The sequence below is a fragment of the Phodopus roborovskii genome, unplaced genomic scaffold, assembly GCF_943737965.1.
Source record: "Phodopus roborovskii unplaced genomic scaffold, PHOROB, whole genome shotgun sequence".
Classification (NCBI taxonomy): domain Eukaryota; kingdom Metazoa; phylum Chordata; class Mammalia; order Rodentia; family Cricetidae; genus Phodopus; species Phodopus roborovskii.
Window position 1 is genome coordinate 2,718,044 of NW_026126651.1, and position 21,105 is coordinate 2,739,148.

Sequence of the window (21,105 nt, forward strand, 5' to 3'; positions counted from 1 at the left end):
TGAGGTCCTAGAAGTAGGAAGTGTAGGCTATTGGAGCTGATAAGGGTCCTGAGGGCCCGGGGTATTGGAATACAGGAGGAGGGTGATGAGACATGACAGGCCTTCTGGGTCCTGAGTGGCGAGGGACCCTAGGACATGGGACACTGGTTAGAGGAGCTGTAGGCTCGAGTCCCTCAGGCTGTGTGGCTCCTTTGCCCCAGAATGAGCCCAGGCATATTTGAGGTGTCCCCTGACTTGGGTCATTTCCCATAACAGCTCTGTCTCAGGAAGACACGCTATCTCATCCTGGGGTCTAGTCCCCTCAGTCTTGGAAAGCAGCCGTAGCTCAAGATCACAGACATAGCAACCTTCTCAGAGCAGGGGCCTCCCCTCCAGGATCGTGGGGGCGGAAGTGCTGCGACCCCCGGGGGACGCTGCCGGAAGAGGACCTCCTAGTCTTCGAGGGCCAGGGTTTGCCTCTGGGAGGTAGAATCTTCCGTCGGCCTGCCCTCTTCTCCTGCTCCCGGGCGCCACCTCTAGGTGCCTTTTGGGTCCTCTTTTTCCCGCCTTTTCTGTTCTCTCCGGGTGATTGGCTGCACGTAAGTCCCGCCCCTTTCCTTCCCGCCTATCCAAGCTGAGCGGAAAAGGGGCGTGGCCCGGGCAGACGTTGGGCGGGTCGCCGTTGGCCCGGCGCGCGCTCCGGGGCCCGGCCCCGCCCCGGCCTCGTCCCTTCTTGGAAATAGCAAACCGGGTGACGCTTCTTTGGCGCGTGCGTATTACCTAAACCCAGATTAGCGGTGAGGCATGCGCAGTGGAGATAAAGGTTCTTAAAAAAAAAAAATGGTTTCAAAGACCCAGGCTTTGCGCATGCGTTGTGCTGCTTGCTGAAGCCTAGCCTCTGGGCCCAAGGCCTCTCCTTGCACATGCGCAGAAGGCTCAATGACAGTCGCGCGTCAGCTAAGGTGAGGGAAGAAGTATGGGGGATTGCATGGCCCAGGGAGGACGGCCCAGTACCCGCTACTAACTTTTCCTGGTTTCCCAACACTCCTGAGAGCTACCTCGCAGTCCAAGCTCCGCAGAGACCACCTGCACCGCTACAGGGGCCCCGGGCCTTCAGAATGCTCCAGACCTCTGACCCTCGCCTGAAACCCACCTAAATGTGCAGTGTAGGAAGACATGAGGAAGCTTAGCTAGAGCCTGGACAAGGACTCTCCCCTGAAGGGCGGGGTGTGAGGAGGTGCTGCCTCCAGTTGACCTTTGACACCCCCTCCTGTGCTTCTGTTTAGGCTCTGGGAAAGGGGGCTGGCCATGTTGCCTGTGACCTGGGGGTCCAAGGTCCGAGCATGGTCCCTGGTGCCTGCTCTCTTCGGGACTCCCCGGGCTCTGTCGTCCCTGGCGAACAGGATGGGGGTGTATCGAAAGATGTGGAACCCCACAGAGCCCTGCAACTGGGCCCAGCAGTACCGGGAGCGCTTCATCCCATTCTCCAAGGAGCAGCTGCTCCGCCTCCTGATACAGGTACTGCCCATCCGTGGTCTAAGAGCCTAGGGACTACAGTTTCCAGCCGACCTTGCGACTGCACCGCTTACCTGCTGTGGACTGCTCTAGCGCCCCCTGGGAGTTGTAGTTCCTGGTCCTTTTAAAGTTCCCAGTGGTTGCAAGAGTTGGAATGCAGGGCCAAGCGCTCCGAGATGAGATGCCTAAAATGGACTCCAGACCCGACTTCTTCCGGGCCTTGAACAGGCACTCTGGCACACGAGTTTTCCCCTTCAAATAGATACAACTATCATCCTCATCATTACTTCCTACCACATAATAAAATTGTGCCTGCAAAGCTGTAATCACAATTACTATCGCACCGAGTTCTTACTCTGTGGCATGGGGCTACATGTTTGTCAAGTATAGAAAATCATAACCCAGTAAGGAAGAGACCACCACTGTCCCATTTTACAGGTGACCCATCTGAGGCTGCAGGTAGTCAGTCAGTACTTACGCTTGCTAGCCTTCAAGAGTGCGTGCCTTGCCTCATCCCTGATCTGTTCCAGAGCCTGAGCTCGGTCAGACCTACCATTGTTGAAGGTGATCATTAATATAATAGTTATTTACTGACACCTGCTGTGTGTACCAAGTCCTGTGCTAGACTTTATATACACGTGTGTCCATATGAGCACATATGTTTTCATTAAAATTTCCCCTAGTTGGGCTGGGACTGTGGCTTAGCAGTTAAGAGAATTTGTTCCTCTTGCAGAAGACCCAGGTCCTGTTTCCGGCACCCATATGGTAGTTCATAACCATTCATAGCTCTAGTTCCAAGGGATCCAGTGCTCTCTTCTGACTGCTGCTGGCAGGTACTAGGCTCTTACCTGGTACATAATCACATACGTCAATACCCCCCCACACACACACAACAGATGAATGAATGAATGAATGAATGACATTTCCATAGCCATGTGCACTTGAGGAAATTGAAGCTCAGGTAGGTTTGGACATTTGTCTGGATAACGGACATCTTCATGCTCTGGAGCCACATGGGCCTATCATGACCCTCAGCAAATGGCTGCACTGGGCCTTAGTGCCCCCTTTGGAAAACTGGGGTTCTGACTCCGTGAACCCTGTCCCTTTTCTGGGGGATGATGCTCTGCCACGGAAGAGCACTTGTCACATGCTACACATTTTATGAATGTGCAAAGTTAGTGGCAGAGCAGGGGCCGAGCCTCTGGATCTGGAAGCCTTCTCTGTGCTGTGTTTGCTGGCTCTGTACGATTGGCCAAATCAGCTTTTCAAGAAAACATTTAAAAGCCCAGAGTTCGCATCCTGTATGTGGGTTGCTGTGGAAGGGTTTCTCTGGAATTAACTAGGTTTTCTTTCTGGGTGCCAGGAGTTCCACCCGGGCCCGGCAGAGAGAGCGACTTTGGAGGCGTTCTCGGCTCATGTAGACTTCTGCACCCTGTTTCATTACCATCAGCTCCTGGCCAGGCTGCAGGTGAGGGTGAGGATGGCTGTCCAGTCCTGTCATGCATGTTTGCTCTGTCTGATTGATACATAGTGACTGACACGTGCTTGGACAAACCAGGGTAGCCATACCCTCATGGAGTTGGCATTTCAGATGGGGAGCCAATAAATAAAATGAATGTAAAATATGATGTCTGGTTGTGGGATCTGCAGGGAGAAGGGACTTAGGTCTTTCCTCCCTCCCTTTCTTTTTTTCTCTCCTTTTAAAAATGAGACATTGTCTTACTATATAGATCTGGCTGGCCAGAATCTGTGTAGACCAGGATGTCCTTGAACTCACAGAGGCCCTCTGCTTCCTCTGTGCTGGTATTAGAGGTGTGTGCCAGTATGCCTGGAGGAAGTTAACTTGTTGGGCTGCAGAGGGTGGCTGGTGTACTCTGTCTGTACTGAAGGAGAAGCTTTGGAAGGATGCGATGATACTGAGATAAGAGAATTGGTGTTTCAGACTAAGATATGGTAACAAAATTGCTGTCAGGTGGGTGTTTTGCACACTAGAGTTTGTTCCTCAGGGACATCAGGCTCTAAGTCTGAGCTCAAAGTGTCCAGGGTCTAGGGTCTAATGGGGTTGCTTCCTTATTCACATCAGATGCTCTCAGCCTTGCCCTGACATGTGGAGGGTTGAGCAAGAGCTCTGTGCTCTCGTATAAGGATTTTGACCTCTGTGAGGGCTCTGCGGTCACCACTGCAGTCTAACCTGTTAATGTCACGTCCTGGCATAGAGGCTGACCTTTTCCCTCTGGCTCTTCCATAGATTACACAGAGCTGAGTGTTCCAGGCTCAGGCATGGGTTTCAGTGTCAGAAAGGTCACTTGAAGTAGTTAAGGCTGCAGGCCAACCAGATGCTGACCATGGAGGATATCCTTAGGTTAGGGTCCCTTCCCATCAGCTGGTGAGGGGCAGAACTTTCCCGACATGTATGAGGTTGGGATGCCATAGACTGCTGAGTTGACGCCACACTCCAGCCTCTGGCTACCCTCCATGCCTTGAACAACAGCAGCCCTTCAGGGTAGGGTGCCCTGTGTGCGGCTGCAGCCTTCCCTGCTGCAGAGACAAAAGCCAGGCTCAGGGAGCACCTGGGAAAAGTTAAAGGTTACAGAGGTCACAAGTACAGTCCCAGACCTCCTCACCTGCCACCATGTGCTGTCATTGGGGCGCACGTGGCTTCTAGAAGCAGAGTTTTGTTTGTTTGCTTGTTTCTGCTCAAAATATTTTGCTATATAAAATTTACTCTCCTTCCTTCCCTCCCTTTCTATGAGATGGGATCTCACAATATAGCCCTGGTTGGCCCTGAGTGAGCGATCTGCCTGCCTCTGCCTCTGCCTCTGCCTCTGCCTCTGCCTCTGCCTCTGCCTCTGCCTCTGCCTCTGCCTCTGCCTCTGCCTCCTCTGCCTCTGCCTCTGCCTCTGCCTCTGCCTCTGCTGTCACTAAAGGCATGTACCAGCATTCTGGGCCCTGCTATATAAAATTTTAAACACATAGAGATGCAGAATAGAATATGAGTGTACCCCGATTTGTGGGGCTAATTACCTGGTCAGGTGCTAGGAGGTGGAGGTGCCTTAGGTTGGAGCTGTGCACATTCCCCACCCCCAAAAACAAAAACACAAAAACAGAAGAATTAAGGAGGGTTTTGCACAGGGAGCAGCCCCTATGGGCAGTGTGAGCAGGCGCCCTCTGGTGGTCTCTTAGTAGAAAGTGTGGTGAAGTCATACTGAAGTCCTGCAACCACAGCCCCAATCACTCACGTGGGTCCTGTGCCCCAGCCACCCAGCCTGCCTGCCTGGACAGTCCCCAGAGCATGGGAAGTGCAGCTGGCGAAGGGGAGCCTTACAGGTGGAGATACTGCTGGCCTTGGGTTCAGTGTCCCCAGCTGTGCCCAGATCCGGTCCATGGTTAGATCCAGGGTCTGCTGTGAACATAGTGTGTTCAGGGCGACTCGGGAGGATGATGAGTGGGCAGGGTTTGGCTCTGCTGGGGGTAGCCTGAAACTGCGTGGAGAACCTGGGCTGTGCAAACCTAGGACTCAGGTGGGAGGCCACAGGGCGTGGGTTAGCACCAGAAGGCTGTTGCCCTTTATTCTCTAGCAATGTGAGGCTGTCAGGCCTGTAGCTGCCCTGGGGGGGGGGGGGCAAGTGTGTATGAACGGTGGGAGAAGCAGGGATTGGAGCCACTAGTGAGTGGGGAGGGACTGTGGTCTGTGTAGCAGAGCCCCTGCCTGCGACTCCGCATGGAGCTCAGTATGCAGAGTCTGAAATGGTGCCTGCTGCAGCTTGGCAAGACCCACTGGTGCAGCAACTGACCTCATGTGGGTTTAAGTTGAACCTTGGAGTCTGGTAGTGCACTCCTATAGCCCAGCATTGGGAGGCGGAGGATCAGGGGTTCAAGGTCAGGCTTGGCGACATAAACCTGTTTCAGAAAACCATGCAGGACCAATGGCTCAGTTAATGAGGGTGCTTGCCACCAAGCCTGGTGACCTGTATTTGATCCCTGGAGCCCACATGGTAGAAGGAGAGAACTAACTCCTTCAAGTTATCCTCTGACTTTCACACATATTTCATGGTGTGCCTCTCATACTCTCATTCTAAGGAATATTAACATTAATATATATCTATATATATACACACATATATATATACATACACGCACACCCCCACTCATATAATCTCATGCTAATTATCTCTGTGTGTATATAGTGTACACACACACACACACACACACACACACGCACACGCACACGGCTGGAGAGATAGCTCAGTGGTTTGGAACATGTGCTGGTTTTCCAGAGCATCTTTTGGTTCCTAGCACTCACATAACCACTTGTTAACTACAGCACCCGTGACCCTCTGACCCTTTGTTCCTCAAAAGCTCCATAGCGGGTAATGAGATGATTCAGCAGGTGAAAGTTCTTGCCACGAAAGCCTGATGACCTCAGTCCAGCCCCGGGAGAATCAACTCCTCAAAGCTGTCCTCTGTCCCTCCACCATACACAAACACACCAATACTACACAAAAGTTTTGTGGGGCCTTGTAGGTGTATGATTCTGCTCCCCAGGCGTTGGAAACCTTGTAGGTGTATGATTCTGCTTCCCAGGCGTTGGAAACCTTGTAGGTGTATGATTCTGCTTCCCAGGCGTTGGAAACCTTGTAGGTGTATGATTCTGCTCCCCAGGCGTTGGAAACCTTGTAGGTGTATGATTCTGCTTCCCAGGCGTTGGAAACCTTGTAGGTGTATGATTCTGCTTCCCAGGCGTTGGAAACCTTGTAGGTGTATGATCCTGCTTCCCAGGCGTTGGAAACCTTGGCAGCGCTTTGTTTATTTATGGAGGTGCAGCCTCATTGGTAGCCTGGGCTGACCTCAAATCCACAAATGTACAATCCTCCTGCCTCAGCCTCCCAAGCACTAAAGGGCTTTGTAAGTAACTGGCAGATCTGGGTGTGTCCATACCTCAGCTTTCACATCTGTAAGTAAGGATGACAATGGTCCCATTTTCACAGGCTGGAAATGCGCCCCTAACTGGCTTCAAGCATAACAGAAAAGTGTGCGGGAGTTGTGCTCACCATTCCCATCCTGCATTGAGATCTCACAGCAGAGTGCTGGGCCAGCTGCCGGACCCATGGGACTTATATCAGTGAGGCCTTGAGCCCATTCAAATGGGGAGGCCATGGGTTGGAGAGAGTCCAGCAGTTAAGAGTACCGGGCCTTTTCTTTTGGGTCACCAACCGGCTTCCAGATCATGACACAGAGACTAGCCAGTTTCGAATGCTTGGCCTTCGCTTAGCTCTTTTCTTGTTAGCTTTAACTTTACCTGTTTCTCTTCATCTTCACTTTCCCTTGGGGCTTTTTACCTCTTCCCTTTCTTTACATTTTACTTTCCTGCTGTCTTCATGTCTGTCAGGTTGGCCGGCCTCTGCCTGGCTTCTTGCCCTGGCCAGTTTTCCCCATTCTCCTCCAACGTCTCTGCTCTCTCCTTGTCCTTCTTTGTTGAGCCTAGATTTCTCTTCCTAGCTATCGGCCCGGCCTGTCAGCCCCGCCTATCCTTTCTCTGCCTGGCTATTGGCTGTTCAGCTCTTTATCAGACCTATCAGATGCCTTAGGCAGGCAAGGCGAAACAAATGTAACACCTGTTCTACATAATTAAACAAACGCAGCAAAACAGAAGTAACACACCTTTACACAGCTACAGTAATGTCCCACACCATAAACAGATGTGTCAGTCTTTGTCTAGTTAAAATAGTATTCCACAGCGGTTACTAGGGCTTCCTGCCCATGCGGAGGACCCGAGTTCAGTTCTCATCACCCACATGGTGGTTCATGACTGTCCACAACCCTGCTTCCAGGGAATCTGGTGTCTTTTTTTGACTTCTGTGGGGACAAGACATGCATGTGGTACATATACATGCATGTAGGCAAAACACTCATACACAAAATAAAACAAATCTTAAACAATTAAAACAAACAAGCAAAAGCAAATGGGAAGCTCGTGGTGGTTGTATTTGCATTGCAGGTGGGGAACAGTAGACTAGGAAAAGCACGTCTGTGCTGGGGCAGCAGACTCATGGGCAGGGGTGAGGAGGGAGAGGAGCATGGGGAGGAGGGGCACCAGCTCATGTACCGTGCCTAGGCTTCTAGCGTGAAGCTCTCGGAGGAGAACCTGGCGGGTGATGCCTGAGGGATGCTCTCCTCCCCTCCCCCTCCCCTTGAAGGCTGCAGCTTCAGGCCTAGTCATGCAATCTGTCAGGTCATTCTGGGCATCTGTGGATGTGGTCTACGGCCAGCTTTGCTTGAGCCCTGCCCATGGCCTCCCCATTTGAATGGACTCGAGACCTCACTGATCCCTTCAAGTCCAGCCCATTCTCTGCACACTGCTGGGAAACTTCAATGAAGGACGGAAAGCGTGGATGAAAATCCTGCACACTTTTCTGTTATGTGGAGCCAGTTAGAGGCGCATTTCCAGTGTGAAAATGGGCCCATTGCCATCCTTACTTACAGATGTGAAAGCTGAGGTATGGACACACCCAGCATCTCCCTCTATCAGCCTTTGCTCAAGCTGTTCTGTATGGAGCACTTTCCACTGGCTTGGGTACCTGCTCAGAGATTGCTCTGAGACTCTGAGACCTGTTGTCGATCATTGGTGGACTGGGTTCCACTTCTTCCAAAGCCAGTCACACTGTCTGGGACAAATACACATCATGCTGGGACCAGGTAGGCTAGCATCTGGGATTCTCCCTGACTCCCCCCCCCCCCCAAAGTGTTGGGGGCAGTCGTCAGTACAAAAGATGTTGGGGGTGGCTGTCACCTCCATTCAGTCCCTATGTAGACCTGTCTCCTGGTGACCTGGCCTTGGCTGCTTGGCAGACTGGCCTCCTACAGCTGCTTTGGAGGAGGAGGGACCACCTACTCAGGGCAGACCTCAGGAGGAAGCTGGAGATGTGGCTGAGCTTGTCTACACAATGTTTTGTTGGTTTTCTTCCTGAGATGGGGTCTCACTATGTTACCCTGGCTAACTTGGAATTCTTTCTGTAGGCCAGGCTGGGCTTTCACTCACAGAGATCCACCCGACTCTGCCTCCCGAGTACAGAATTAAAGACGTGCACCACACCCACCTGCACGTGGGTTTCAACATGTGTGTGGCAGCGGAACACTCTCCTGGAGAGAGCACACAAGACTGAGCTCTGGGCTTTCTCAGTCCTCAGGGGCCCACATCCCCATGCTGTGTGGCCTCCCTGTTTTTTCTGTCATCTCTCCTCAGGCCCTGTATGACCCCATCAACCCTGACAGGGAGACCCTGGACCAGCCATCCCTTACTGACCTCGAGCGTCTGTCTAGCGAGAAGGACGTGCTGCAGGCTCTGAAGCCCCTGCTGGCTCAGGCCAACTTCTCTCCACTCTCTGAAGATGCCCTGGCTTATGCACTTGTTGTCCATCACCCTCAGGATGAGGTCCAGGTACCTGTCCCCAGAGGAGTCACATTTGCTTGCCTACAGAAAGCTCCCCTTTCTCCAGCCACTTTGGTGCCCTCTGTCAGGAAAGGGCCATCAGATGAGGGTCTAGGGTCAAGTACCGTGTTGCCACCTGACAAGATTCCATAATTAACAATATAAAACACATTCCAGGGGCTGGAGAGATGGCTCTACGGTTAAGGGCGCTTGTTGCTCTTGCAGAGGACCCAGGGTCTGTTCCTAGTGCCCACATACCTATAAGCTGTCTGTAATTCCAGTTTCAGGAGTTCCAGTACCCTCCTGAGTGCTGGGATTAAAGGCATGTGCCACCACTGCCCGGCTGCAATGCACTTTCATACACGAAGACCAAACCCCTATACGTATAAAATAAAAAATAAATCTTAAAAAAAAAAAATCCAAAGACTGGGTGTGGTGGCCACGCCTTTAGTCCCAGCACTCGGGAGGCAGAGGTGGGTGGGTCTCTGTGAGACAGAGCCCAGCCTGGTCTACAGGGCCAGTACCGGGATAATCAGGGCTACATGTGACGCCCTGTCTCAATATTCCCCCCCAAATTTTTTGTCCCTAAAAACCCTACCAAAAAATAACAACAACCAAAACCCTCTCTATCCTCCCTTCCACCAAGACAACAAAACTGAACAGATACTAAATCTCCAGTCCCACATTTTAGTGAGTGTTAAGATTTATTTTGTCTAGACACATTCTGTCATATTTTAGGATGTGATCTGCCCGTTGTGGAGAATCGAAGTTTCAGTGACAATGTCTTGTCTTTGTAGTTGCTTCATAAATGGAGACTCTTAAGATCAGTGCTCCTGGGGTGGAGAGATGGCTCAGTGGTTCAGAGCCCTGGCTGCTCTTCCAGAGGACCTGGGTTCAATTCCCAGCACCCACATGGCAGCTCACAACTGTCTGTAACTCCAGTGCTATGGGATCTGTCACGTTCACACCAATGCACATAAAATAAATTATTAAAAAAACAAAACAAAACAAAAAAACAAACCAGTGCTACTTTAGATTCTAAGACGTCTCCTGTGTGCAGGCCCAACCCTATGCAATGTACAACATGAACAGTCATGTGTGAGTCCTGTACCCACACATTCCATGATCAGTGACAAAAGGCAGGGTCCTTTCTGGTAGGATGTGTACTCTGGCACCCGGCCTGTAACATCTCCCCTGCTTCCTTTTCCCCGTTGGCAGGTGACAATAAATTTGGATCAGTATATCTACATGCAATTCTGGGCCCTGGGCCAGAAAGTTGGGCAGATGCCCCACATGTCCAGTGTGGGCTCCAAGCGTGGCTTCTTCAGGAAGTTGCCCCCTGTGGAGAGGTGAGGAGGCCCCTGTTCCCCAGTTGCAGCAAAGGGGAGCAAGGTTTGAGTGGAGAGGGGGCTGACAGGTCAGTATCTATCTGGCTTTGGTGTCTGGGGCCCCAGGGAGAAGTCAGAAACGGGAGGCACAAATTGTCAAAATGGAGCCTTTTCTTTCCAAGAGGAAGTGAGAACTACTGTTTGTATAGGGAGAGAAGGGGAGAGCGAGTCATCTCCATTTTCCAGATGAGGAAAACTGAGGGCCAGAAGAAGTGGCATGGCATGCTTTTGATGAACAGCTGCCGGGTCCAACAGGAGTGTATAATTAACCAGTCCCCGGGGTCGAACATGCGACTTCCGACCCCTTGAACTCAAGCATCTTTCTAGAAGGCCACTCAGCATGGACATGGGGCGTGCCCGAGTTCTTTTTATTGTTTGGCTTTCTGAGACAGGGTTTCTCTGTGCAGTCCTGGCTGTCCTGGAACTCGCTCTATAGACCAGGCTGGACTTGAACTCACAAAGATCTGCCTGCCCTGTTCCTGACTGCTGGATTCAAAGGCGTGTGCCTCCAGGCCTTTTATGTAGGCTGTCACTGGAAGGTGGTTGCCAAGTGAGCGGGTGGATCTGCCCAGGTCAACAGTCCAGCCGGGCACTCCCTCACAGGAGTGCCCAACAGCTTGGGTTTTATGGATCCCAGATGTGCTCAGGCTGACAACCAGGAGTAGTCATGGCAAGGTGAGAGGGCTCTGGCCCTCACACCCCTCACTCTGCACCCACGGCCTCCCTTCTGGCCCTCAGGAGATACTTCAAGCGTGTGATATTGGCAGCCCGGACCAAACGTGGGCACCTGGTTCTGAAGAGCTTCAAGGACACCCCACTGGAGGGCTTGGAGCAGCTGCTGCCAGAGCTGAAGGTGCGCACGCCCATGCTGCAGCGCGCCCTGCTCAACCTGATGCTGGTGGTCTCGGGAGTCGTGTTCTTCGTCAATGTGGGCATGGTGATACTGTCTGACCTCAAGATGGCCACCTCCCTGCTGCTGCTGCTCTTCGCTGCCTTCATGGGCCTGAGGGCCTCCAAGGTGAGCACCGTGGGTCCCTGCTGCTTGGACTGCCCGGCCAGGGCCCCTGGCCTTTTAGTCCTTCCGTGCTCCGGGCATCCTTACACCCTCCTCCTTCGCTCACCAGCACGCTTCACCCCGGCAGGGCCCTTACTCCCTGTAAACCCAGCCTTGGCATCAGCAGAGCGGAGTCGTAGTGGGCACAGGCTCAAGGACGAACCGAAGGAGTCGTAGTGGGCACAGGCTCAAGGACGAACCAAAGGAGTCGTAGTGGGCACAGGCTCAAGGACGAACCGAAGGAGTCGTAGTGGGCACAGGCTCAAGGACGAACCAAAGGAGTCGTAGTGGGCACAGGCTCAAGGACGAACCAAAGGAGTCGTAGTGGGCACAGGCTCAAGGACGAACCAAAGGAGTCGTAGTGGGCACAGGCTCAAGGACGAACCAAAGGAGTCGTAGTGGGCACAGGCTCAAGGACGAACCAAAGGAGTCGTAGTGGGCACAGGCTCAAGGACGAACCAAAGGAGTCGTAGTGGGCACAGGCTCAAGGACGAACCAAAGGAGTCGTAGTGGGCACAGGCTCAAGGACGAACCAAAGGAGTCGTAGTGGGCACAGGCTCAAGGACGAACCAAAGGAGTCGTAGTGGGCACAGGCTCAAGGACGAACCAAAGGAGTCGTAGTGGGCACAGGCTCAAGGACGAACCAAAGGATGAACGCTTTGGAGCTTGACCATGGCGGTTCATATTTGAACGTGACTACTGTTCTCCAGCTGTGCGCTCTTAAGTTGCTTAGCTTTCCTCTGCCCCAGCTCCCACACTGCACAACGAGAGTGGTTAGAGGACCTGATGTAGAGGGGTGGGCAGGGGTTAAGTGAGTCAAGCTGAGCCTGGCCACAGACAGGAAGTGCCACGTGAGGTCACTGTTGGAGTGAGGTGTGGCCATTACAGTAGGGGGGGTCTTTGTCCCCTGAGTTTCCTTCCTGGAGGGCTACTGTGATCACTAAGAGAGCCAGCTCCAGCCCCTAAGGACAGGTTTGGAAACTGAGCTCTGGGCCAGGAAGTTGTGTAGTTAATAAGCTTCCCCTCCGAGCTACAGCATAGGGTTGAGGTGCTCATGTAGGTGTTGCCCAGCCGCTAGGATTCAGGGTCAAGAGGGCAGGTGGGGTTGGCACGCCCAACCTGTGTCCTCCTTGCCACTGCGCGCCCTCTTGGCCCAGATGGATGGGAAGGCTGGCCCTTCTCAGCTTTTCTGGGCCTGCATTACCTCGGAGTGCAGCCCGCCACAAGCTGTGCACATCCCATCATTCACTTGCCAGCCCATTCGTTCCCAAGCTGCTTTCAGCAGTTTTGACAGGCTCTCTCTCAGGGAAACCTGTGATAAATCCTACAAAGGACGGCCAGGCCATGCTGGCCACAGGGGAGGCTGGATACAAAGGGCCAGCACACGGGGTTGGGAGAGGAGCGTGCAGCAGGGTTTTATTTTAAATCTGCCCAGTGTGGCCAGGGCGGCCCATGCCCACGCATTCTGGGCCTTCTCCTCAGGGTCGCAGGGAGCCACAGGTTAGAAGCAGAGAGGAGCTGCTGTGCCAGAAGCACAGTGCCGGGTGAGGCCGAGAGCAGGGCCCAGTGTTCTGGGGAGGAGATGCTGTCCGTCCCAGATGGACTCTCCCTCACGTCTCAGTGGTCCTCGGGGCTGCAGAGCCTGGCAGGGTGGAAGGGCCCCGTGGATCCACTCTGGTCCCCCAGGTAGCATTTATTATTCATACTCTAACTGGGGCCCCAGCCCTGGCCGCCCACTGGAATGCCCAGCCCTGGCCGCCCACTGGAATGCCCAGCCATGCCCATCGCTAAGTATTCACTCCTTCTGTGCTTCAGGGTCTCTGGGTCTGTTCTTTTTCAATCGTGGAAAGCTTCAATTCGATGCAGAAACGAGGTGGCCTGAGTTCTCACCAGTGCTCTGATTCCATCACACACCTCAGTCTCTGTCCTGGGTCCCTGTAATGCAAATCTTAGACGTCACCTGGGAAAATGGAAGAGCACTTGACAGTGACATACCGGCACTGGAATTTGCTAGGCTAAAACTCACCTTTAAAACCTTTGCACAAACCCATTAACGTGTTGCCAGATAGCAAAGCAGGGGGTGGCGCATTTTGGCCTCAGCCCCAGCCTAGGCTGCCAGGGCACTCTGGTTCTGCATGGCCCTGCGCCTCTGTTTCTAAGCCTGTGTTCCCACAGGTGTTTGGGCAGCGTAGAAGTGCCCAGGCGCTCGAGCTGGCACACATGCTGTACTATCGCAGCACATCCAACAATTCCGAACTGCTCAGTGCCCTGGCACTCCGCGCGCAGGAGGAGCACATCAAAGAGACCCTGCTGGCCCACAGCTTCTTAGCCCGCAGGCCAGGGGGCGCCCAAGGCCTGTCTGAAGGTAAACCTCCCATCACCTAGGTCTCTTCCTGCTGTGCTGGGCCTTCCCTAGTACTTCCCAGCCCCTCCCTGCCGTCCCCAGCCCCTCCCTGCCGTCCCCAGCCCCTCCCTCCTGTCCCCAGCCCCTCCCTCCTGTCCCCAGCCCCTCCCTGCCGTCCCCAGCCCCTCCCTGCCGTCCCCAGCCCCTCCCTCCTGTCCCCAGCCCCTCCTTCCTGTCCCCAGCCCCTCCCTCCTGTCCCCAGCCCCTCCCTCCTGTCCCCAGCCCCTCCCTCCTGTCCCCAGCCCCTCCCTCCTGTCCCCCAGCCCCTCCCTGCCGTCCCCCATTGCCAACCCTGCATTCTCTGGGCTCTCTATGTTGTCCTTCAGCCTCAGACCCCCTCTAGCTGCAGCTTGAACATAGTCTTTCCCCACAGAGACCTCCAAGTGGCTACAGTCTGAAGTGGAGAGCTGGCTTCTAGCCCAGTCTGGCTGTAATGTGGCCTTCAATGGACCCCGGGCCCTGGCCCACCTGCAAGCTCTGACTCCCACCTTCGGGTTGTTCCCACCAGCTGAGTTGCCACAACTTGACCCACTGGTCCTGGGCACTCCAGAGGCCTGGCAGGCTGGTGCGCGGGGTGGTAGCTACCCATCACCCTGACCACTTACTGCCAGGCAGGGTGTCAAGCTCCGCCTCCTCCATAGGAAGGTGTCAATCGTGGCAACCGAATCTCCTGCCTGGACTCTTGGTTGTTGACAGGTCATTATTTATGCTAGGTCATTAGTTTTGCTATGCTGTAGACTTAAGAGTAGCCAATCAGGGCGGCTGGCAGTTGCTAAGCAGCCTCCTGAGGCCAGCCAATCAAAGCCGTTTATTTCAGCTTGTAATTTGTTTCTCGGCCCCGCCCCTGACAGGAGGGGGCGGGACCTGGGGAGGTTTGACACAGCTGCTGGATTGCAGCCCAGAGTTGGCCACAGGGAGACGGGCCAGGCTGTGCGGGGAGGCCCTGCTTCGGCATCTGTTCAGCCTGCACAGGATCTGCCCGCCACAGGCACCGGGGCCCACCGCAGCCCGCCAGCCGTCTGGTTCTGGCACACCGAGGGCGACAGACACTGGGCACCTCAACGGTGGGCAGCCAATCAGAATCCCAGGAGGAGTCTGCTCTGTGAACCCATGTGAGATGAACCATCTGTTCTGCAGCTGATCCGTTCTGGTTGAAGGCACTGGGAACTTCCTGCCCCAAAGACTTGGGCCTGCATTCCATCCCGAGATCATGGCAGCTCAGGCCCCAGCGGGCTCCCAGGCCTGCTCTGTCTTGCTGCAGACACCACTTTGGCCTGGGTCTCCCTACATGTGCAATATTTATCACTTTACCTTCTTAAGGAATAAATAATGTTTAATAAATCTGGTTGGTGTGGCTGGAGGTTTTAGGGGGGTGGTTAGAACCCTGGAGAGCGGGCGTGGCTGGGTCCCAGACAGGACTCTCAGAAGCTCTGATGTCTGAGGGAAGCCTAGGTTGCAAGAGTCTGCTAGGAGTGCAGACTGTCAGCATGCAGTGGTACACAGCCAGGGTAGAGCCTGTGAAACCCTGCTGGCCACTGCCTGGGCAGGGTGGGGTTGTGTTGGCTGTACAGGTGGTCTCTGCTGCTGTGGGAAGGGTTGGGTTCTAGAAAGGAGAAGAGTTTGCAATAGGAAACAACTCCCAGTGTCAGTCAGAGAGAACACATGGAGGAGATCAACTCAGAAATGCAAGGCAGCCTGGGTCCCTGAGAGCTGGGAGAGGGACTGAGGCAGTTCTCAGGAGCTGGGAGAGGGGACTGAGGCAGTTCTCAGGAGCTGGGAGAGGGGACTGAGGCAGTTCTCAGGAGCTGGGAGAGGGGACTGAGGCAGTTCTCAGGAGCTGGGAGAGGGACTGAGGCAGTTCTAAGGAGCTCGGGGAGGAATGGGCGCATCCTGATCTTACCTAGGTAAGTTGCCCCAGGAAACTGGTGTCCCAGGGCAGAGAGCCTGGGAGTCGAGCTCTGGAAGAGCCTGGAGGGGGTAGGTGTTAAGGAAGGAGAAAGGAGCTGAGTCGGGCTCATGGTTGAAACGGTTTATTTTCTAGGGGACGCATTCATTCACGTTTCCGCAGGTGGATGTACACAATTCCACTGACCAGGGCAAGTGGGAAAGCCACCCAGGCCAGGGCAAAGCAGTAACCAAAGCTGCCCCCGCGTGGGTGCTGCGCCAGGATCTCCTCAGCATGGATGGCATAGATCAGTGCCCCAGAGAACACAGCTGCGCCTGTGGAGCCCGGAAGACAGGTGTGAGGCTGGCAGGGCAGGGAGGGAGACTGCCCTGCCCTGCGCTCGGTGCCCAGAGGTCCCACAGGCTCCCAGCTGCCACACGGCAGCTTCTCCTCTGGTCCCCAGCTGCTCATCTGTGACATAAGGCCATGGCAGCTATCCATCCACGGAATTCTTTTTGAGGGTTTTTTTTTTTTGGTTTTGTTTTGTTTGGGTCTGGTTTTTTTGAGACAGGGTTTCTCTGTGTGGCCCTGGCCATCCTGGAACTAGCTGTGTAGACCAGGCTGGTCTTGAACTCACAGGGATCTGCCTCTCTCTGCCTCCCAAGTGCTGGGATTAAAGGTGTGCGCCACCACCGCCTGGCTCTTTTTGAGTTTTTCGTGAGCCAAACATGGTTCTCTGGGAACCCAGGAATATGTTTCCCAAACCACCATGATCAACTCAGCCCTTTGCACCTAGAGCCAAAAAGAAAGAATAGAGCGATGTGTTCAGATCTCATTGGCTTCTCATCCCCCAATCCCTTCAAGCCTCAAATTATTTGACCTTAAAAAAAAAGTGGAACATGACTTGACAGCCTAACACTCAGCTACTCAGGAGGTGAGGGCATAGTTCAAGGCCAGCCGAGACGACTTAGTGAGAGCCTTTTTCCAAATAAACAATAACAAGAGAATCCACCAGTGTGGAGCTGGGCATGTGCCTCAGAGAGAGCTTGTCCTGCATGCAGAGGCCCTGTGTTATATCCACAACACCGAGCGACAAGAAAAAGTAAACTCCATCAACAGGTGTACAAGAAACAGCAGCTGGCCGATAAGATTCAGACTATGCCTTTTATGGTGCCTCTTAGCTGCCTCCATCCCGGGAACTCAGGGAACTCAAATCATTTACCAAAACCTACTTCTTAAGTACGGGCTCACCCCAGTACCCAGACCACCACCGCAGAGCATCTGAGAACTGCACCTCCACTAGCCCTGGGCCACAGAGGCTGCCTTTGGGGGAGGGCCTTTCGTGGTGTACTTCGATTCCCCTGATCTTGGGGAAGTGCTTACTAGTGCAGAGCTGGCAGAGGCCCGTGGCATAGAAGAGCCCTCCTGTCCGCATGGTGTAGAGCTGGAACATGAAGAGAATGAAGGACAGGCAGCAGAGGATGAGAGACAGAACCATGAGCACCTGCACTGCCTTCAGCCAGCCTGTAGGGGGAGACACAGGTGAGCTCACAGCCCATGACACCCCCCCACCCCCACTCCAGTCTCCACTTGCTGGTCCCTGCCCACTCCAGGTTCAGCCAGGCAGGCTTCAGGCGTGCATCCGTTACAAGGATCACACACCGTGCAAACACTTTCCTGACGAGCTCAGCCCCACCCTCACTTAGAAGTTTGGAAGAAGGTAACTCCATCTCTTTAGAACCCTGACCCTTCCCTGCTCGCCCCAGCTTCAGTGAATGGCTCCCGCATCCACAACACTAGCTCAGACTTTAGGGAGCTTTCTCCCCATTCCTTAAGCCTGCAGCCTGTGACCGCCACTCTTTCTGGATCCACCAGAACAGAGGCAGTGGCCTTTCCATCCAGACAGGCTGCCTGTGCCAGCCCCAGGCGCTCACAGCCTGTGTTCTGGTGTCAGTCCCGGCCCTGGCCTAGTTGGGGCCTTCCGCTGCTGCCCTCCCTGATATGCTCACCATTGTCACTGACGTTACTGCAGGCCCACGTTTTGGCGGTGGCGTTCCATGTGCAGTCATACCACAGGTTCAAGGACTCCTTCTCTGGGAGAGTCCACCAGGACTGGGAGGGACAGGGATCAGGGAGGGTGAGGAGAAGAGGGTGGCATCAGGGAGAGTGGGGAGGGCTAAGGGGGGACCAGGCTAGAGGGAAGGGACTGGCTTGGAGGTAGGGAGGCGGAGGCTTAAGAGGTGGGCCGTGGCTGGGGTTCACAGTGAGTTGGAAGCTTACCTTGTCCAAAGTAGCCACAAAAAGCAAGATAAGGATGAGGATGTGAAGGGCAGAGACCACTAACAGGAGCAGTGACATGGTAGCCAGATGCCTGCAAAGATAGGAGCACTCACTCCCGGGCAGGGGGGCTGGGGTCTGGCTTTCTAAGTCTGAGCCAGGAAGGCTGGGAAGGATGCTAGCGTCTGGGGTAGGAGGGCTTGGGAAGGCTCTTGGGGAGTAGGTTGAGCAGTCCTCCCCAGGAAGTAGAAGGGTGAGCCCCGGGCTCCTGTGCTCCTGGAGTGGCCTAGCGAATGCCCTACATGGACTTCAGGAGACGGATGGATGAACAGGGCGGACACTATATTGGTGCGTCTTCAGGGCTTGCCCCCAGGCTACATGAACGCTTACATTGACACCCCTTTCTAATCCATCAAGAGCAGGAGCTGCCCCGAGGACAGGCATCCTTGACTCATTCTCTTCTCCTGGGGTGAGTCATGGGTGACTCACCCCCCTCCCTCCAGCACCAGGGAAACTCCAGCCCCTGGCTGAGTCTCTGCGGCCCGGCCCTCACGCCACCCTACTGCAGACCCCACTGCTCTGGACACTTGGGGAGATGGATTAGAAGGGGGGGGTCTGGGTGGTGAGAGCACCTTCGGTAGAACACCCTGCCTTGTGCAGAGAGCTCGGCCTGGGAGCCCTCCTGCACCCCTCAATCTCAACAGAGAATGGAATGCCCCATGGAGAGGCTGCAGGACCTTTCCCATGGTGTGCTCTGCGAGGGCCAGTCCTATAGATGACCCTACTCTTTCCTGTGTCCCCACCGTCAAGGCGAGAGACCCCTCCTTCAGTTACTAGTGTCCTTGGGAGCAGAGTGGAGGGTTTCTTCCTGCCTAGGGTGCCCCTCCCAGGGAGCCATGTTGCCCAGTATATAAAGTCCCGTCTGAATAACGGATTGAAAACTTACCGAGAGTCGCTGGAGAAGTCAGAGTTGGAGTCTGTCCTCGTTTGGGCCTCTCGCCCCGCCCTTTGGCTCCCTCCTTCCACTCTGAGGCCCCCGCCTCCCTCAGCCTCCCTCACCGCCTTCCTCCCACCCCTTATTACCACCCTCTCCTTCCCCCTCCCTCCCTTTCTCTCTTCTGGTGGTTTCTGCCTCTCTTAACTCTCAATATATACCAACCCTTTTATATCCACTCTGGCCTCGCCCAGCTGAGCTCTGCAGGCAGGGGAGGAGGGCACAAGAACTTGGTTCCTTATTCTCTGCCCACTAGTCTCACTGGGGGGCATGTTCTGGGACCTCCTTTCAGGGCTCAAGGGAGAAGCCTCTAGGGCCCTGAGGTGGGGCACATTACCTCCTTGGACCATAAGCCTGCCTGCTGTCTTTGATGGAGTTTGGGGCAGAGTGGACTTTGCAGAAGGCCAGACTCCTGTGAATAGATCAAATTTTGAGGTGGGACAAAAAGTACGAATCTAAGGCCAGGTGGTGGTGGTGGCGCACGCCTTTAACCCCAGCACTTGGGACGCAGAGACAGGTGGATCTCTATGAGTTCGAGGCCAGCCTGGTCTTCAGAGTGAGTTTCAGGACAACAGGACAGGCTCCAAAGCTACACAGGGGGGAAAAATAAAGTATGGAAAGGAGCCACCATTTTCTGGTTTTGTGACTTTGGGCAGACTATTTCACTTCCCTGGGCCTCAGTTTGCTAATCTGTATAGTGGGTACAATATACAGCCAGTAAAGAAAATAGTGATGGAAATAATGACTGGGTGGGTGGCTGGGTGGGGGCTAAGTAACACAGGATAATCCTGGAAGGCCTCTTGGAGGGCATATTTGACCCGAGATTCAAGGAAAGGAGTCATTTGGATACTAGGGAGAAAAGAAAATTTCTCAGGCCCCGAGAACAAGCTCCTGTTGATTGGGGGAGCATACAGAAGTGTGGCTGGAGCACAGGCAGCCTAGGGTGTGGTGAGCAGGGACATCAGAGCGTTCCCTTGAACATTCATGAAGGACCTGGATTTTACTGTGTTATGGCAGCCCATTAGAATTCTCAGCACTGTAGTCCCAGGGTGGTAATGTGAGTGGTCACTGTTTATTCTCCGGACACTGAGTTCAGGGTGTGGGTGATGACTGAGTATACTGCATTCTTCGTCAGGGTCTGAGTTCTGGTTCTGATGAAGGGCTGGGGACCTGGTGATGGGCTGTGTGGGCATCTGATGGGGTCAGAGCTGGGGGTGAGAGCTGCCTAGACTCTGGAGCCACTCGCTGGCTGTGTGGTCCCAGGCAAGTCACTGACCACCTGTCCATGCTTCATCTGTAAAAGAGGGCTAGAACAGTGGGTAACATAGGTCTGGAGCAGTGTTTGGAAGTTTTGTGCAACTTAGAGCAGGCATTGGGGCTTCAAGTGGAGTCAGCGGAACTCGAGGAAGGGCAAAAACTTGGGTCCATTGAGTCCCAAAGGTAAAGTTTGGAATCCTAAATGAGGGTGGCTGGGGAGGGGGAACTCTATTGGGTCCCTGAGGGACAGGAGGCTGCATCCCAGGCCTGGGAGGAGGGCTGAGCCAGGACCAAGGAAGATGCTGACGGGCTGAGGAGGCTGGGAACAGCCCTAACACTGCTTGAAAGAGTAGACGCAGAGCGGTACTCGGCACACCTAGGGAATCCCCAATGACAGGGCCCCGCACAAGTGTAAGTATTTGGAGACCGAGGGTGGCGGCGGGATCTCCCCCGCCCAGGCCCCGGAGGAGCTCGGCCTCGCAGCTACTTCCTCCCACAGGAAACCGCAGGCGTCAGGCACACCCAGCCTGCAGCGAGCGGCGCCCACAGCCCGCTCCGCTCGCAAGAGCACCACGTGGGACCCAGCGCTTGGCCCGGAGAAGGGGCCGCAGGAGGCCCCGCCCCCCCCACTTCCGCCCCGCCCCCGCAAGCCGTTGGTCGCGCATGCGTAGTGAGCCTGTGTAGGAACTGCGCGGTGAGCGTCCCTCCAAACCATAAATCCCCCAAATGCCCAGCCCAAGGCACACACTTCTAGGGCCGTACTGAAGGGCCCCGCCCAGCCCTAACGTCTAGTCTTCTAAACGTTTCCCCAGGCTCCCCGACACACTGCGCGTCCCCACCGCGGGGCCGCTCCCGCAGGTCCCGGCCACCCGCCACGCTCCCTTAAATAACGGGGCCCGGCCCCACCCCTAGAGCCCCGCCCT

General features: G+C 54.6%; 2 protein-coding genes across 2 annotated transcripts; one reads left to right on the top strand and one right to left on the bottom strand.

Annotated features, from left to right (window-relative positions):
- Positions 1-895: 895 nt before the first annotated feature.
- Tmem143 (transmembrane protein 143) lies at positions 896-14,386 on the top strand. Its single transcript, XM_051174309.1, has 8 exons — positions 896-941; positions 1,266-1,497; positions 2,858-2,962; positions 8,738-8,932; positions 10,142-10,272; positions 11,050-11,329; positions 13,541-13,730; positions 14,143-14,386. The coding sequence occupies exons 1-8, from the start codon at positions 919-921 to the stop codon at positions 14,364-14,366; spliced, it is 1,380 nt and encodes a 459-aa protein (XP_051030266.1). The 5' UTR covers positions 896-918; the 3' UTR covers positions 14,367-14,386.
- Positions 14,387-15,783: 1,397 nt separating this feature from the next.
- On the bottom strand, positions 15,784-18,954 carry Emp3 (epithelial membrane protein 3). The gene is made up of 5 exons (XM_051174331.1): positions 18,878-18,954; positions 17,935-18,025; positions 17,664-17,766; positions 17,038-17,178; positions 15,784-15,989 (listed from the first exon to the last, which is right to left on the bottom strand). Exons 2-5 carry the CDS (start codon positions 18,010-18,012, stop codon positions 15,820-15,822), a joined length of 492 nt encoding a protein of 163 aa, XP_051030288.1. The 5' UTR covers positions 18,013-18,025; positions 18,878-18,954; the 3' UTR covers positions 15,784-15,819.
- Between the last annotated feature and the right edge of the window lie 2,151 nt (positions 18,955-21,105).

Coding starts and splice junctions, on each gene's coding strand:
- Tmem143 (XM_051174309.1), top strand. CDS start 919: ATGACAGTCGCGCGTCAGCTAAG. Junction 1,498..2,857: donor TGCTCCGCCTCCTGATACAG/GTACTGCCCATC, acceptor TCTGGGTGCCAG/GAGTTCCACCCGGGCCCGGC. Junction 11,330..13,540: donor TGGGCCTGAGGGCCTCCAAG/GTGAGCACCGTG, acceptor GTGTTCCCACAG/GTGTTTGGGCAGCGTAGAAG.
- Emp3 (XM_051174331.1), bottom strand. CDS start 18,012: ATGTCACTGCTCCTGTTAGTGGTCTCTGCCCTTCACATCCTCATCCTT. Junction 17,179..17,663: donor CAGTAACGTCAGTGACAATG/GTGAGCATATCA, acceptor CTCCCCCTACAG/GCTGGCTGAAGGCAGTGCAG. Junction 15,990..17,037: donor CCTCTGCCAGCTCTGCACTA/GTAAGCACTTCC, acceptor CGGGCTCCACAG/GCGCAGCTGTGTTCTCTGGG.